Below are 18664 nucleotides of genomic sequence, written 5' to 3'. Positions count from 1 at the left end.
GTAAGTGAACTCCGGAAAATGTGATGTTTTTGCACCGACTAGACCTTCCCAGGCCATATACGTAAATTATTACAAGTCTGACAGAAAAAATGTTTCCTCAAAGACTGAATTATCAAAAATCTTCACTGTATTTTTTCTAATTTTAAAAGTATACATGCTTGTTGTAAACAAATTCAAGAATTTCAGAAATTATAAAACATATAACAAAAAGGTAAAACTATGTACAATTATTTTAAATGCTACTAAGTTGTCCCCCAAAAAGGTGTCGACAATTTATAATCATATCAACAGTGCGTGAACCTGTTTGCTTCCTCATAATCTCTCAAAGATTAAGCATTATTGATCTTTGCCATCTTTTAGGCAAAAGATATTGCTTTAATTTGTATTTTTAAATGATTACTGAAATTGGGAATATTTTCTTACATTTACTGGTTATTTGCATTTTATTCCCTGTCCAATCTTCTTACTAATTTGTAGATGTTCTTTTTTATACAAGGCATACAAGTTAATATTAATAGAGCAAGTATGCAATGATAAAATAAAAAATTCTTGAGAAAAGTTTTTGAAGAAAAAGTTTTAAAAGAAAAAGTTTATTATATATATATTTTTTACCTTCAATGCTGAAAATTTGTTCTCCTAAAGTCCCAGCCTTTTCTAGTAGTGCTGCTTCATCAGACACATTGAAAAAGTATCTTTCTGTTGGAATACTGGCAATTGCTTTTATTTCTTTTATTAAATTTTTAGTATCAAGGGTGTTTCTGTTTAAGTATCCAAGAACCTTGAAAATAGAGGAAGAAGAAAATAAGGTCACTACTGTACTCCAATTTCCCTAATGACACTTTGCAGTCTATTTCTGAACACAACAGGCTCTCTGGAGAAGTAAATCAAGCAACCTTTATTTCCCCATTCCCTATAAGACTGAAAATCAGCAAGAAGCAGATAGAGTAATAACCTTCTTTTACACAAAATTCCGAAATGTCAATGAGAAAGTGCAGCCTTGGAGGGTGATGCTATAAAGAAACATTTACCATGAATCAAAAGGCAAATAAAAATGAAAAGCACTTACTGCTATGCCAAACCTCAGTATATTGTCATTGTTTAACTGTTCAATCACTGCTTTCAACATTGAACCATCGTGTGATTCACCATCAGTTACAACCACCATTACTTTGGTAGCATGTGGTCGTCCACCAGCAGCTGCTGAATAAGCAAAATCTCTGTGGAGATGAAATTCAAGACTCACTACCAAAGATGAAGTTGATATGTGGAATCTCATTTGAAATATATGTATGAAAATAGCTTCTTTAAGTACAACTTGTTGTGACTTAGACTTGCTCTCTGTGTCAGTTCAGGTGATGCACATTAAGTATGTTTTAATTGTAAGTTGTTGAGAAATATATAAAAATATAAAAATATAAATCTTGCTTGGCATTAAAAGTAATCTCTATGGGTTCCATAGTGTATGTGTATTTACGCTAGGAATCCTTACAATTATCTTCTGATAACAAAATTAAATTCATTAATACTAATCAACAAAGCAAAGAAATTCTTGTCATGAATTTTACTCATGGGTCCCACATTTATTGTCTAGTATTTATTTATTTTAAAAGAAAAAAACACAAATTAAATATTCAAAGAGTCTGAAAAAGTATAAAATAAAAAACTGACGCCAAGCTTTTTGGAAAATAATTTGGTAATTTCTTACAAAACTAAGAAAAATCTTATCATATGATCCAGTGATCATGTTTCCAGGTACTTATTTGCATGGGTTGAAAATTTAATATAGACACAAAGACCTGCATATGAATATTTAAAGCAGATTTATTCATAATTACCAGAAATGGAAGCAACCAAGATGTCCTTCAATAGGTAAATGGTTAAATGACCTGTGGTACATCCAAACAATGGAATAGTATTCAGTAATAAAAAAGATTATCAAGTCATAAAAAGGAATGAAGGAACTTTAAATGCTTATGCTAAGTGAAAAAAGCCCATCTGAAAAGGCTACATGTGCTACACGATTCCAACTATATGGCTTTATGGAAAAGACAAAACTATAAAGTGAAAAGATCAGTGGTTGTCAGGGGTATGATGGGTGGCAAGGAGAGATGAATAGGTGGATCACAGGGAATTTTTAAAGTGGTGAAACTATTCTATATGATACTGTAATGGTGGATAAATTACATTAGACATTTGTCAAAACCCAAAGAAGTATACAAGACAAACTGAATTCTACTGTAAACTATGGACGCTGATGTTGTGTTGTTAGGTACAAGTCGATTCTGATTCATAGTCGATTCTGATTCATAGTAACCCTATGTAAAACAGAACAAAACACTGCTTGGTCCTGAGCCATCCTTGCAATCATTGTTCTGTTTGAGCCCATTGTTGCAGCCGCTGTGTCAGTCCATCTTATTGAGGGTCTTCCTCTTTTTCACCGACCCTCTACCTTACAAAACATGATGTCCTTCTCCAGGGACTGGTCTGTCCTGATAACATGTCCAAAGTACATGCTCACTTCTAAGGAGCATTCTGGCTATACTTCTTCCAAGACACATTTATTCGTTCTTCTGGCAGTCCATGGTATATTCAATATTTTTCCCAACACCACAATTGAAAGGCATCAATCCTTCTTCCGTCTTGCAAAATTCTATCATGCAATCTCCAACGTCATTTCTATCACCAAGGCCATGTTTTCCAACTACCAATCCTTCAATCCTTCTTCTCTGTTTCCAACTTTTGAATTCCAATCACGAGTAATTATCAATGCATCTTGATTACATGTTTGATCAATTTCAGACTGCAGAAGTCGGTAAAAATCTTCAATTTCTTTCTCTGGCATTAGTGCTTGGTGGTAAATTTGGATAATATTAACTGGTCTTTCTTACAGGGCATGGGTATTATTCTATCACTGACAGCACTGTACTGCAGGATGGATCTTGAAATGCTCTTTTTGACGATGAATGCAGTGCCATTCCCCTTCAATTTGTCATTCATGGCATAGTAGACCACATGATTATCCAATTCAAAATGGCCAATATTAGTTCATTTCAGCTCACCAATGCCTAGGATTGGTCTTCAAGTGTTCCATTTCATTTTTGACAACTTCCAATTTTCCTTGATTCATACTTTGTACACTCTACATTCCCATCAGAATCGATATCTGCAGCTGTTTTTTCTCATTTTGAGTCATGCCACATCAGCAAATGAAGATCCCAACAGCTTTATTCCATCTATCTTACTAAGGTCAACTTTGAAGAAGCAGCTCTTTCCCAGTTGTATTTTGAGTACCTTTCAACTGAAGGGGCTAATCTTTTGGCACTATATCAGACAGTGTTCTATTGCTATTAATAAGGTTTCATTGGCCAATTTTTCAGAAGTAGATCACCATGTACTTCCTCCTAGTCTGTCTTAGTCGGGAAGGTCCACTGAAATCTGTCCACCATGGTTGACCCTGCTTGTATTTAAAATGCCAGTGACATAGTTTCCAGCATCACAGCAACATGAAAGCCACCACGGTACAACAAAGTGATAGATGAGTGGTGGTGACAGATGAATGGTAGACTTTAGTTAATAATGATGTATTAATATTGGTTCATCAATTGTAACAAATGCACCAAACTAATGCAAGATGATAATAATAGGGGAAATTGTGTAGGGGGGAGAGATGGGAACTTTCTGTTCTATCTACTTAATTTTTCTGTAAAGGTAGAACTACTTTAAAAATAAAGCCTATTACTTATGGCTAATAACATATTAAAATACCCATTATTTCCCCAAAATGCATATTAAAATAACAATTGTCTATTCTCTCTCACTTATCATAATGCTCAAAATTAAAAACTTTAATAATTTTTGTGGTTAAGGAAAGGAAGTAGAGAAACTTACTATAGATACATATGGTTAAAAAAAAATTCAGAGTTTGGAAAGGTATAAAACAAAAAATTGACACCAACCTCTCATGCAAATGTAGCACTATTATCACTGTCTTATGTTTCCTTGTAGAAATTGTTTTATCTATATCAACTCGACGGCACTGGGTTTTTTTTATATGTAATATAGATACATGTATAGTCTGCCCCTTAACATTTTACAGAAATGGGGCCTAGTCTACTCAGTTATTTTTACCAGTTGCATAATATTTCATTACTTGGAGGCACTATAGCTTATTTTGGTGTTCCTGGGTGGTACAAATAGTTAAGTGCTCCACAACTGACCAAAAGGTTGGCAGTTCAGACTCACTCAGAGACCCTTTGGAAGATAGGCTTGGCAATTTGCTTTCAAAAGGTCCAAAAAAAAAAAAAAAAAAAAAGCCAAACCACTGCCGTCGAGTCGGTTCCAATTCATAGTGACCTTATAGGATAGAGTAGAACTGCCCCATAGAGTTTCCAAGGAGCGCCTGGTGGATTTGAACTGCCAACCTGTTGGTTAGCAGCTGTAGCACTTAACTACTACGCCACCAGGGTTTCCTTCAAAAGGTCACAGCCTTGAAAATTCTGTGAAACAGTTCTATTCTGTACATATTGGATGGCCATGAGTCAGAACTGACTGGATGGTAACTAACAATAATAAGAACAATAACATAATTTATTCAATTAGCTCCCCATCATTGAGCATTTAGACTATTTTAAGTTTTACAAGTAATGCTGTAGTGAACACCCCTGTGTATATATCTTGGCATACTTTATCAGTAGGATAATGGAGCCCTGGTGGCACAGTGGTTAAAGTGTTCAGCCGCTAACCGAAAGGTTGGTGGTTGGAATACACCGGCCTCTCCAGGGGAGAAAGATGTGGCAATCTGCTTCGTAAAGATACAGCCTTAGAAAACCTATGAGGCAGTTCTACTCTTTCCCGTAGGTTGCTATGAGTTGGAATTGACCTGATGACAATGGGTTTGGTTTGGGTTTTTTTATCAGTAGGGTAAAATCTTAGCAGTGGAATTACTGGGAATAAGGGTATAAACATTTCAAATTTTGATGGATAATGCCAAATTGTCCTCCAAAATTTCCACCAATTTATATTGCCATCAGTGAACAAGATAGCAAGTTTCTCCACTTCCTTTCCTTAACCACGAAAATTATTAAAGTTTTTAATTTTGGGCATTATGATAAGTGAAAGATAATAGACAATCGTTATTTTAATATGCATTTTGAGGAAATGATGAGTATATTAATATGTTTATTAGCCATTTGCATTTCTCTGTGAACTCTTGATTTTTCTTTATCTTTGCCCATTTTTCTTTGTTCATCATTTTCTTAATGATTAATAAGATCCCTTTGTTAATAAATTATCCTGTCATATACATTGTAAATAAATTCCTCCATTTATTATTCATTATTTTTCTTTTTAGTTGTATTATTTCTATACAGAGAGTTTATATTGGATATAACTAAATTTATCAACCTCTTTGTTTTTTGTATTGGGTGTGATATTTTAAAAGGGTTTCTCATCTTTATGAATATTTTTTTGTGATAATCCACATTTTCTCCTAGTCCCTTAATAGTTACTTTGATTTAAAACTTTGATTCAGCTGGAATCTATTTTGGTGCAAGGAGTAATGTAGGGATTCAGTTTTGTTTTGTTTCCAGATAGTTAGCCAGTTGTCCAACAACTTTTAGTTTTCCTCTGTCTATTGGACCCTCTTGCTACACATTCTTTCTGGGTAATTTCACACATCCTTGGATTTACTACCACATATATGATGATACTCTAAAGTCTATATCTGTTTTCCATTCATCACTCCCATCTTCAAATTTATGTATCCAATGCTTGTTGAATATTTCCACCTGAATGTGTAGGAAACACTTCAAATTCAACTTGTCTAAAACTGAGCACAACATTTTATTTCCTAAAACTTTTCCTGTTTTCTATACTGTAGAAAATAGAAACGTAGTGAATAATCTATATTTGTCAGCCAGGCAAATTTGATTTACAGTACTCACATCAACTGTTTTTAAGCAAAGAATATTCTTTCTGAGATACTTTTGATCTCCTATACTGTAGGAAGTTTTGGAGGACAGAACTTGTGCCTCATTTAGTTTTGATTACTTGCAGTGCTTGAAACAATAAATTACAAACTGTAGGTACTCAATAAAATAAGGTGAATGGGAATATGGCAATATTTACCGAAAACCAGGCTCAAATTCAATTAGATGTTGTAAATAAACAGAAAAAAAAAAAAATACAGCAAATTAAGTTCCATGTAGTGTAAGTAAGAAGTTGAATGAGTCCCTAGCGATGGAAAGAATAAATCCTTTTAGTTCGGGAAATGTTGGTAAGAGGGAGATAATGGCACAGGAGAGAAAAGACAAAGTTTTGAAGAGACTGTTGTTGTGTGTCCTCAAGTCAATTCCGACTCATAGTGACCCTATAGGACAGAGTAGAACTGCCCTATAGGGTTTCTTAAGTTGTAATCTTTACTGCAGCAAATTGCCAGGTCTTCTCCCCCATGGAGTGGCTTGTCGGTTCAAACTGCTGCCCTTTTCATTAGCAGCTTAGCACTTAACCATCGCACTACCAGGTATCCTCAAAAAGATGATTAAAATCATAGAAATCCCACCTAAACAGTGGCCTTTATCCTGGAAAAGAAGTTTGCCAGGTTCAGGCTCCTTCCAGGGAAAAATGCCACACCCATATTCTCTGCTGAGAAAAGAAGCCCTCCGGTTTCTAACTCCTGGGAAGCCATTTTCTATCTCAACTTACTCTTCCCCTCAGCCCTGTTTACTGGACCAGGAAGCGTGCTTTATCCACTGGCAGCAAATCTATCGACTGACCAGCAGCTATGAGACGGCCTGGCTAGAAACATGTACAATGTGGATTAACGAAATCATCATATTATCTCTTGTGAGGAATCTGCTATTGAGACATTTAGGGAGACTCACCAGTTAATAGTAGAAGAAAAAAAACCCAAAAACCCACTGCCGTCGAGTCGATTCTGACTCATAGTGACCCTATATGACAGAGTAGAACTGCCCCATTGAGTTTCCAAAGAGCTCCTGGCAGATTTGAACTGCCGACCTCTTGGTTAGCAGCTGTAGCACTTAACCACTACACCACCAGGGCTAATGGTAGAAGAGGCAACTAAAATACACACACACACAAAAGAAGTGGCAGGTATAAGACGAATTACAGAAATAGAAATGGCAGGATGTGTTGACTGATCATTATGTGTGATCCAAGAAGGAGTCAAAGAATACAGGAAGGCATCCAGTTTTTAGTCTGAATGACTGAGGTAGCAGGGAGTAGCATGAATCAAGATGGGAAAGTCATGAGGAGGGGTAGGAAAAAAGAATGAAGGCCAGTTTTGGGTATACTGAATTTGATAAGTGAGCCAAAACTCCAAACAGACATTCAGCGTCAGCTAGATGTCTGTGTGGGTTTTAGGAGAGCATTCAGGCGGATAACAGAACTATGGGGTAACCCACACAGGAATGATAGTTGATGCCATGAGAGTGGATGTAATTTCTAAGAGAAAATGGCTACAAAAAAAAAGAGGACTGAGACAGAGGTTTGAGAAGTGCTCTACTTAGTGAAGAAAACATAGGGAGAGGAGCCAGTGAAGAGACAAAAATTGTTGATAAAGAGTTGGCAGGGATTCCAGGAGTTTGCAGTGTCATGACAACTGGGGTTGGAATAGCAGTATGTGTTCATCATTGTCAAATGTTCAGAGAAGCTAAAGAGGATGAGGCTTAAGACAGGACCCCAAGGCTGGGTGATTAAGAAAGAGGGCCATGTTTATCTTTAACGGAAAATTATAAGTGGCATTGCTATATGTTTCAAGGAAGTGGAGGGGGGGTACAGACTCTTCTTTTAAGGAATTGTCGTAGTGGAAGGAAGGAATGTACAATAAGATGGAAAATGCAAGAGTGCCTTTAAGAAAAGCTGAGCTTATTGTTCTCATTTATTTCTTAACAGTAGGAGAGTGCTTAGCATTTTTTTAAAAGGTAACTGGTTAAAGTAGAATGAAGATGAAGGTGAGTGGAGTGGAAAATAGAGAAACTGCATTAAGATAATGACAAATTATGAATAACATTGTGAAGAATGGAAATTCCAGAACACTTAATTGTGCTCATGAGGAACCTGTATGTAGACCAAGAGGCAGTCATTTGAACAGAACAAGGGGATACTTCATAGTTTAAAGTCAGGAAAGGTGTATGTCAGGGTCGTATTCTTTCACCATACTTATTCAATCTGTATGCTGAGCAAATAATCCAAGAAGCTCGACTATATGAAGCAGAATGTGGCATCAGGATTGGAGGAATACTCATTAACAACCTGCGATACACAGATAACAGAAGCTTGCTTGCTGAACGTGAAGAGGACTTGAAGTGCTTACTGATAAAGATCAAAGGCCACAGCCTTCGGTATGGATTATGTCTCAACATAAAGAAAACAAAAATCCTCACCACTGGACCAATAATCAGCATCACAATAAATGGAGAAAAATATGGAAGTTGTAAAGAATTTCATTTTACTTGGATTCACAATCAACGCCCATCAATGTTGCAGTCAGGAAATCAAACAAGGCATTGCACTGGGCAAATCTAGGCAAAAGATCTCTTTAAAGTGTTCAAAAGCAAAGACATCACTTTAAGGACTAAGGTGTGCCTGACCCAAGCCACGGTGTTTTCATTCGCATCATATGCGTGTGAAAGCTGGACAATGAATAAGACAGACAAAAGAAGAACTGATACCTTTGAGTTATGGTGTTGGCAAAAAATATTGAATATGCCATGGATTGCCAGAAGAACAAGTAAATCTGTCTTGGAAGAAGTACAATCAGAATGCTCATTAGAAGTGAGGATAGAAAAACTTCATCTCACGTACATTGGACATGTTACCAGGAGGGACCAGTCCCTGAAGAAGGGCATCATGCTTGGTACAGTAGAGGGTCGGCAATAAAGAGGAAGGCCCTCAAAGAGATGGATTGACGCGGTGCCTGCAACAATGGGCTCAGGCATGACAAGGATTGTGAGGATGGCACAGGACTGGTCAGTGTTTCGTTCTGTTGTACATAAAGTCACTATGAGTGGGAACCAAATCGGTGGCACCTGACAACATATAGTTGTAAAATTCACACGCCTCACAAGATTGTAAGAAGTATAATAAACCCATTCAATTCAATTCAGATTCCTGTGTGATTAATGTTAAAGTACCATTGTTCCTGGTAATTTGCGTGATGTTGTTTGTAGCCATGGAAGATATTAACTCATAACCTAAGCTCTTCTCACTTCATTTACTTCATGTAAAATCTTAGGAAAATCATGTAATATCAAAAAATCCTAGAAATCAAAGATTTTTAATTAAATTTCCCAGCTGCCTTCTCTAAGTGTTCAAGTTATATAATGCTCAGACTTTATTTGTTGTGATTTAAATGCATTGGGTTTTTTCTGTTGGGTTAAGTGTGAATATCTGGTATATTGTTTTTCTTTGCCTTTTCTTTCCTTTTACTTACACATAAGTGCTTCTATCTTATTAAAATATCAGCCTATTAGCATCACAACTTACCTTGCATATTGAATTGCTTTGAATGTATTTGTGAGGTCCCCACCATGTTGGTACGTTCGGGTTGTTGCTTTAATCATTTCAGCTTTGGTTTTATACGTATTCAGGTTAAACACAACTCTTGGGTTATTGCCATATTGAATTAACCCCACCTTCAAAAGAGCAGAAGTTTATTACTGGGATGTCATTAAGCTATAAATAATTTCTATTTAACCAATATAATAAAAATCAAGAGTACATTGGGCAGATAGCTTAAGAGAATCATTTTCAATTTTGGTCTAATGTATAGTTATTTTTCCTTTCATTGGAATGCCTTCTGTATTAGAGGCCGTCGGTGTACAACAAACAGCACTACTTATTGCCAAGCAAGATGGTGTGGTACAGCTTACACTTTGGTTCTCAAGTTTAGACTTTTAAAGACTGCCTTATAATATTTTAATACGAATGAATATTAGAACAAGGGTCATAACAGGAGGATTAAAATGATATAAATAAGTTTTCTAATTTTAAGTGGATATAAGCCTATAAACAATTCTAAGCGGTAATAGTTGGAAGATAATGAGGGTAATTACATAATACACAAAGAACTAGAGTTGAATAAAAGAAAAAGCAATGGCTCCTGACCATTCAACAAACTTAGATCTATTTGTTGTGCTGGATTCCCTCTAACTTCAGGCATCAGTATTTCTGGAAGAAAGCTGCTATATGTTTGTGTAGAATAGAGCATTATCGGCCTTCAGAGAATGTGCGTTAGAGAGAAAGTCTTACTTGAGAGACAGAATGACTTCTCTAGAAGATTTTCGAAGACATTTTCTAATCCTTTTAGATTCAAGGAGGGAAGTCTTAAAATGCCAAGGAAAAAGAAAACTCCATTCAAACAGCAGTTCTTCACAAGGTCACACTCTTCTGTTAACGCTGGCGTGTTCCGGCACTGAAATCACACTCTCGGCCTAGGAAATGGTGTTTCCAGAAAAGGAAGTTGAAATAAGAGATCAGTGGCAAGAGAATCTCTGAAATAGAGGTCAGCGTGTAAGAAAGATGGAAGGAGCCAGGCCTGGATTTCTGAGTTCAATTAGTTATTATTATTATTATTATTTTTTAGGTAGACAGCTTGGCACTAGGAAGATGGTATAAAATAATATATTTATGGGCCCCCCTGTTTAGGATAGGATGTAAGAATTGAGAAGGAGAAAAAGGTAAAAAATAACTGAGAATCTCAAAGTCTGATATGACAAAGTTTAACATGATCTACTGATGAAGATCAAGAACACAGCTTTCAGGATGGATTACATCTCAAAATAAAGAAAACAAAAATCCTCACAACTAGGCCAATGAGCAACATCATGATAAACAGAGAAAAGATTGAAGTTGTCAAAGATTTCATTTTACTTGGATCCACAATCAACATCCGTGGAAGCAACAGTCAAGAAATCAAAAGACTCATTGCATTTGGGCAAATGTGCTGCAAAAGATCTCTTTAAAGTGTTCAAAAGCAAAGACGTCATCTTAAAGACTAAGGTGCTTCTGACGAAAGCCATGGTGTTTTCAATTGCCTCATAGGCATGCAAAAGCTGAACAATGAATAAGGAAGACTGAAGAAGAATTGACACCTTTGAATTGTGATGTTTGCAAAGAATACTGAATATAGCATGGACTGCCAAAAGAATGAACAAATCTGTCTCAGAAGAAGTATAGCCAGAATGCTCCTTAGAAGCAAAGATAGTGAGACTAAGTCTAACATACTTTGGACATGTTATCAGGAGGGATCAGTCCCTGGAAAGGGACATCATGCTTGGTAAAGTAGAGGGTCAGTGAAAAAGAGGAAGACCCTCAACAAGATGGATTGACACAGTGGCTGCAACAAAGGACTCAAGCATAACAATTGTGAGGATGGTGCAGGACCAAGCAGTGTTTCATTCTGTTGTACTTAGGGTCCCTATGAGTCATAATCAAGCCGACGACACCTAACAACAACAACAATATGACAGGAAGATGGTAGTAACTCCCATGGCACAGAAATTTTACGTGACAAAAGAGTGAGGCAAAAATAGACAATTTGATGAAATGTGGTGTATTGAGACTTACAAAGAGGTGAAATTCAGGTTGCAAAAAAAGACACTGGGTTCAACCACTTCTAGAGAAGAAAAATATATTTTAGGGTATGAAGACACAGAAGAAGAAGGTCATGAATTCCATATCAGAGATTATTAAATAAGTCACAGTATGTGCGTAGACCATTTAGACAGAAATAGGCAGGTACATATGAGAACTGCTCTCTCTAGGGTCCTTTAACAGTGGTGCTCTCCAGAAATCAGTGCTATGCCCCATCTTATTTAACAGAATTTTTGGGTAAAAGCCCACAGTGAGACCTTCAAAGTTTCAATGGACATTTATGTCCTCATGTCAATGGGAAAAAAACATGTAACAATATTTTATAATACTATATAAGAAATTAGAAAAGCAAATGTCAATATAGGTAACTGCAAAGCATTTAGGGAAAAATGTTAAAATGATGACCATTGACTAGGTGTTGGATACTGGAGCATCAACTGTAACTCGGGAACACAAACTAGGAACTCTGGGAACTAGACCCTGCTGATACTGGTTTAATGTGCTGCTACAGCCACAGTGACCCATAAAATGATAGATTCAATCAGAAAGGGTAAAACACAGGAACAGAAATTTAAGAAAAAATCCTATTCAGTCTTCTTATAGAAGCATGAAACTTTTAATTCCTGAGTTGTGGTTGCCTACCTCGAGAAGATGTAAAAGCAGATTAATGACTTCTTAAAATACAGGGAGCTATACAAAATTACTGAAAAGACTTGTCCTGTGAGGGGGGGAAAAAAAAAGGCAGCAAGAACAGGATATGATAAAAGACTATAAAATGATAAGTGATAAAGTTATGCTGCCTATGGACTTATTTATAAAAATCCCAGGATTCAAGTATGACTTTTTCACCAGTAAGGAATAAAGGAAAGGAATTCATTATTAGCACAAGTGGACATAATTAAAAAATACATATTGATTTTTAAGATGTATTGATAATTTCATGGGCTAGAGGGGGAAAATCAGCAACTAAAAGAAAATTATGGTGTTATATTCCATACCCTTGATGCCTGTGTCAGAAATAAGCTCAAAAGACCAGCATTGGGCAAAGTCATATGTAGAAGAGCCAAATGCAGCAGTTTCAATTACCTTTCAAGTTTACCTTCAATGCAATTAATATTAGGATTTGATACAGGCAAAAATTAAGACTTCATATGTAATAATATTTTCTCAGAAAGTCATGGAGTAGTGTATATATTATTGATGCTCATACCTGTGTTTTTTGGGGGCCTATGTCCAGGCCTTGTACAAATTTTTCCAAAAAACTCTTTACTGCATCCCACGGATAAATACTATTTGATTCATCACATACAACCACCACATCTATGAAGGAAGGGCAGGCTATGGAGGAAAAAATGAAAGAAACAGATTTCCATAGGTAAATCAAACTTTAACTCAAACCAATCCATTTTATGGAGTCAATTCTGACTCATGGTGACTCCAAGTGTGTCACAGTAGAACTGTACTCTAAAGAATTTTCAGTGACTGATTTTTTCAGAAGTAAATTACCGGCCTTCCTTCTAAGGTAACTCTGGGTGAACTCTAACTGCCAACATTTCAGTTAGCAGCTGCAGGTTTTACACCACCCAGGGACTACAAATCAAACTTTATGGCCATATAAGACTTCAAGTAAAATGGAATTTAGGGGTTGGGTGGCACTTGTTGATAATTTTTTCCCCCTCCTTTAACTATAAGACATTACCAAGATCCTCTGGGTATTCATTACTTACTCTGAACTGCAGGTGAAAAGCTGGCCAAGTGCTGAAAATCAGGACTGACCTCAGAGCAAACGCCGGTTGTGTAATACTGATTTCCACACTGCTGTGCCCATAGGGGACCACATGTCTTCAGAGAAATGAGAACAACGAAAAACACCATGAAAATGCTAGACCTCTAATTATCCAGTTGTGTAACTCAGAAATCATCTCTATTATTTTATAAGGTGTTAGGAATTGTCAACTCTTGAAACCTACAAGTTAAATATGCCTTTGAGTGACTGTGCGTTGGAGCCAGCAGATGTGAGGGAGAAGGTAGTAGAAGTGCTGTGCCCAACGGCAGGCCTCCCAGGAGGAGAAGCACCAGGACTGTCTGGGCCAGGGGTCAGCGTAGGGAGCAGACCATCAGGCCACTTAGCCAGCTAGAGAAAAGGGGTGTTTCCTTCCCAAGAACACCACGAGGAAAACAAGTACGGGGCTCATTTTTTGTGTCTCAGTTACCTGAGCCTTGGGTGCCTCACCTGTAAAATGAATACAATCACACTTCCTATCTTTTTAAGGCTGTTGTGAATATTAAATGGATCCACAGATGTAAAACCCTTGTAACAGTGCTGGGTAAATAATAAGTGCTATGTAATTTTTATAATTTTTAGCCAGTACCATTACTGTTGTTGACTCTTGGTTTTCTGCTGCCCCTTCCATTTACGTTATATAGGAGAAACCTTAAACCCAAGTGCCTTCAAGGGCCAGGTAGGGAAACTGGAAGAGTGCTCTGGACCAGGTATAGACACCATGGTGAACTGAAGAACCCATACTTTCTTTATAAGGCGGGTCACTATGGCTTCCGCCTACTCACCAGTGTGAAATAGGCCCTGTGTAGTTGAATCCTCCAAGTTTTCAAAGAGAGCCAGAGAGATCAAATTTGAAAATTTGAAATTCAATGAAAACAAATGAACCAAAAACAAACAAACAAAAAAACACTATACCAGCTAAACAAACACAGATGACGTTCACGGGTTGTCAGTTTTTAACTCTGCTATAAAGTATTTCTTCACTTTGAGGAATTCCAAAAAGTTAAAAAAAAAAAAAAAATGCCATCGATTTTGAGTCACGGTAACACCATATATTTGTCAGAGTAAAACTGTGCTCCATAGGATTTCCAATGGCTGATTTTTCGAAAATTGATCCCCAGGCCTTTCTTCCGAGGTGCCTCTGGGTGGACTCGATTCTCCAACCTTTCAGTTAGCAGCTGAGAGTATTAGCCTCTTATACCACTCAGAGGCTCCTTGAGGACTTCAGAGCCCCCTTATTTCCACTCCTTAGGGAAACCCTGGTGGTGTAGTGGTTAAATGCTCTGGCTGCTAACCAAAAGGTCGGCAGTTCAAATCCACCAGGCGCTCCTTGGAAACTCCTAGAACCGGGAATGATCAAAGCTGGTTGGCAATTGCCTCCTTGCCCACATCACACATGCTTCAATTCTCCATATCTCCATTCGCCCAATCCCAACTTTCTCCTGTTAAGCAGCACTAGAATGCCAAGAACTCCTAATTAAATCCAGGTAAAATGTGGGAAACATTGGATTAAATAATATTAAAGTCACTAGGTATAAAAGGAGAAAAATAAGAAAGAGAAGTCTAGTCAAGAGCCCCCCAAAACATACAAAGTTTAACATTATATAAAGCTCCAAATCAATTATAAAAGCTCAACAGAAAGGTATAGACTTGAAAGAAGTGAGTGGAAGAATTAAAAAAAAAAAAAAATTTGACCCAGTTTGACTGTTGGTAGCTCAAGGGGGAAGCAGCTGTTCTCACATTTCATGCAAAATGGGCAAGGCGTAGTTTTTCTTCCTATGAAACTGGTTCATTTTGCCAATTAGTTAGGGGAAAATCATTACTGATGGCTTTGGACAGTACCAAATAACAAATACCAATTTTTGATTTCCATATCCCTCCCCTAAATTGTTTATTGTAGAATCTTTTTATCACCTTGAAAAATAATAACTCATAAAGTTATTTTATTAAGCAATGGAAAACAGCACCAAGAAGCTGAAATTAGGGTATGCCAATTGCTAACGCCAGAACTACATTCCTGTTTTAAGCCGAGAATTTAAGAAGGTTAAAAAAAAGTGATGATTGTCTGTCTTTTCCACATAATTCTTAAGATTTTGACCTTTTTGGTATGTAAAGGCAACACTGAGCTGATTTTTTTCCTTTCTTCTTTCTTTTTCTCCTCCCTTCCCCCAACCCCTTTGCTAGCTACATTGACTGTGAAATTAATCTCTCAGATTCTCTTGCAATTGTATTTTACTTTATCCGGAGTTACAGATTAAAACTTTTGAAACATATTCTGTAATTCTCAAATGTCAATGTTTTCCTCTTTCTGAATTTAGTCAACTCTAAAAACCAACAAGCAAGCAAACAAATAAAAGCCCTATTAATAAAGACTTTGGAATATTATAAAACATGAAGATTCATTGCAATATTTATTTATGCACTGATATAACACATATAAGCAATTCCTAATTTATTTAGTGGTAGTGAATTTGTCTGGACACTAATATCTCTAAGTAAAACTAAATGACACTGTTAAAAACTGCATACATTTTTATAAGAATCCAGTTATAAACTTTTTAAATTAAGCACGTCACCATTACAGATATATCTAACATAAAGCTAAAATAAGCTTTCAGGACTATTTTAACTGGGTTATATGACTAAAGTACACTTACATCAGCCGGTGGGAATTTCAAACAAGTCTGGGTTTTTATTTGCTTCTAAACTTTTTTTTGGTGTGCGATATTTTTCAATTTTTCTATAGTAAAATCTTTAAATCAATTCTCTGTATCAATTTGCCTATATTACATTTTCCATCAGAAATTTCTTTCTTACATAAAATTTCCATTTTTTCTAGTTTTTTTATGTTAATTCTTTAATTTATTTGAAATGTACTTGGATGTACAAATATTAACCAATTATCCTTGTACCACTTATTAAAAGGCATTCTATTTCACTGATGTGTGGTATCTTTTCACAGCACTTTGGAAATAGAATAGGTGTAAATATAAACATCAGGTAAGGTGAGAGACTGATTGCCTTAAGTAATATCAGATTAGTCAAAGGCTACAAGAAGTGCTCTTTAGCTTTGAAACCTACCTTGTGAAATACTAGCACCTATTTTTAACATTCCTACTAGAGTTAGAAAGGAGACGTGAGATTCTGCTGTTATCAAGAAATACTGAGCATACCTCCCAAGGACAAAGAATTAATGTTCCTTTTACTTCCTTAGTTTAAAACATTCTGTGGCAAGATTAAGTACGGTTTTGCTGAATATCCTAAAAATGTCCACACATCCACAGATTGTTATTTTACGTTGGTTATCCAAATAGCACAATTTATGAAAAAGCAAGCTCTAGCATTTAAATATCAACATTTGATTTGATGGGAAAGATGGTGAGAAGACACTGACTACATACTTTCCTGAGAGGAATTAGGAATAGAAAAGTAAACACTCACTAGAAACCCTCCGGTTCCCACGTTCCTTGTGAGGGTCAAGCCAAGGCTCATGTTGGTTTTCATCTCGGTAACATTTGGAATGCTGGTTGAAGCTTTCAAAGGGGAAAAATTTTTAAAAGTTATTATATCTTCAGCTATTTACTTAAAGTTGCTAAAAAAAAAAAAAAAAAGACACACCAGTGGCTGTATGTAGGATTGAATTTAGTGTTATAGATCATATGTTGTTGCTGTTGTTAGACGCCGCCAAGTTGGTTCCGACTCATAGCGGCACTATGTACTACAGAACAAAACACTGCCTGGTTCTGTGCCATCCTCACAATCATTGCTATGCTTGAGCCCACTGTTGCAGCCACTGTGTCAATCTATCTCTCAGAGGGTCTTCCTCTTTTCTGCTAACCCTGTACTTTACCAAGCACGATGTCCTTCTCCAGGGACTGATCCCTCCTGACATATCCAAAGTATAGCTCACATAATCTCACGGAAATCAGATGCCTTCAGTGATCTGGCAGCTTGCTTAAATGTATGAGGCTGCAGAGTATAACATATTATGGAGGAGAGGTGCCTGAAGAGGGAACAACCTATAGGGATTTAAATTTAGATTTTTAAAAAATAACAGGCTGGCTAAAGAAAACACATCTGAGGAGCCCATTCGGAACCTACCTTGCCACTCCTGTTCTTTCTAATGTCGTGGTGGCTTTTTTTCCCCATTAGTAAAAATATCCTTAAAGTATCACCAAAGAATGCCATATGACAGAATTTAGCTTAAGGTTACAAAACCCTCTGCTATCGACTCATAGCGACCCTATAGGACAGAGTAGAACTGCCCACAGAGTTTCCAAAGCTATAGGTCTTTACAGAAGCAAACTGCTACACATTTCTCCTCCTAAGCTGCTGGTGGGTTCAAATTGTTGACTTTTTGATTATCAGAAGAGTACTTTAACCACTGTGCCACCAGGGCTCCTAGAGCTCAAAGCTGGGTGGATTTTAAAAGAGAAGTCATGAGACTAGTCATGCAAAATAATAAATAAATCTCTCCAACCTCCTCTCTGCCACTGAACTAGAGCATCATTCACCGTATCTATCCTTGAGTTATTGAACATTGCAATTCTCAATAAATATAATTATTTCCTCATGTTCTGTCATTTCTGCCAAGTCATCTTTGCCACTTTCATTTTTCTTTACTTAGATTTCTTTCTCCTTTCCCAGAATGATTGTTTTAAAACTATATCTTTCCTCTCAAGCCTCCAACCTCAACCCAGGTCTCATCACTCTTGGAGAGTAACCTCAAATCACACTCTAGGAGCAATTTCAACTTCTCCCATCACTAATCAAAGGTCACTCTCAGTGCTCCTACTTTTTATCTTCTTCCTTTATATCTTTGAGAAGCAGCATTTTTCCTAAGACTCATTTTCCCATGTACCAGTGACATTTACTCCATCGGCTAACCTTATTCTGGACTAATGTGTTGTTAGAAGCATCCAGTCAGTTCCGACTCATAGCGACCCTATGTACGATAGAACGATACACTGCCAGGTCCTGTGCCATCCTCGCAGTCGTTGTTATGCTTGAGCTCATTGTTGCAGCCACTGTGTCAATTCATCTTGTTGAGGGTCTTCCTCTGTTTCACTGACCCTCTACTTTACCAAGCATGATGTCCTTCTCCAGAGACTGATCCCTCCTGATAACATGTCTGAAGCATGTGAGATGTAGTCTCGCCATTCTTGCAAGAAACAAACATTCTGGTTGTACCTCTTCCAAGACAGATTTGTTCAACCTTTTGGCAATCCATGGTATATTCAATATTCTTTACCAAAGCCACAATTC

The 18664-nt window shown here is 36.8% G+C and overlaps 1 protein-coding gene across 2 annotated transcripts in view; it reads right to left on the bottom strand.

Moving 5' to 3' along the window:
* ITGA2 (integrin subunit alpha 2) overlaps window positions 1-18664 on the bottom strand; it is a 125195-nt gene that overhangs the window by 48242 nt on the left and 58289 nt on the right. The window contains exons 4-9 of one of the 2 annotated variants that reach the window (XM_049863608.1): window positions 16841-16932; window positions 13344-13458; window positions 12827-12954; window positions 9508-9656; window positions 1067-1217; window positions 613-778 (exon numbers count right to left, since the gene is read on the bottom strand). In XM_049863608.1, coding sequence (XP_049719565.1) covers window positions 613-778; window positions 1067-1217; window positions 9508-9656; window positions 12827-12954; window positions 13344-13458; window positions 16841-16932 — 801 coding nt within the window. Of the gene's footprint in view, window positions 1-612; window positions 779-1066; window positions 1218-9507; window positions 9657-10272; window positions 10674-12826; window positions 12955-13343; window positions 13459-16840; window positions 16933-18664 lie in introns of those variants that run through there. The other variant, XM_049863619.1, reaches the window with a different exon arrangement.

The sequence above is a fragment of the Elephas maximus genome, chromosome 2 (assembly GCF_024166365.1).
Source record: "Elephas maximus indicus isolate mEleMax1 chromosome 2, mEleMax1 primary haplotype, whole genome shotgun sequence".
Classification (NCBI taxonomy): domain Eukaryota; kingdom Metazoa; phylum Chordata; class Mammalia; order Proboscidea; family Elephantidae; genus Elephas; species Elephas maximus.
This window is presented reverse-complemented; position numbering and strand designations above follow the sequence as displayed.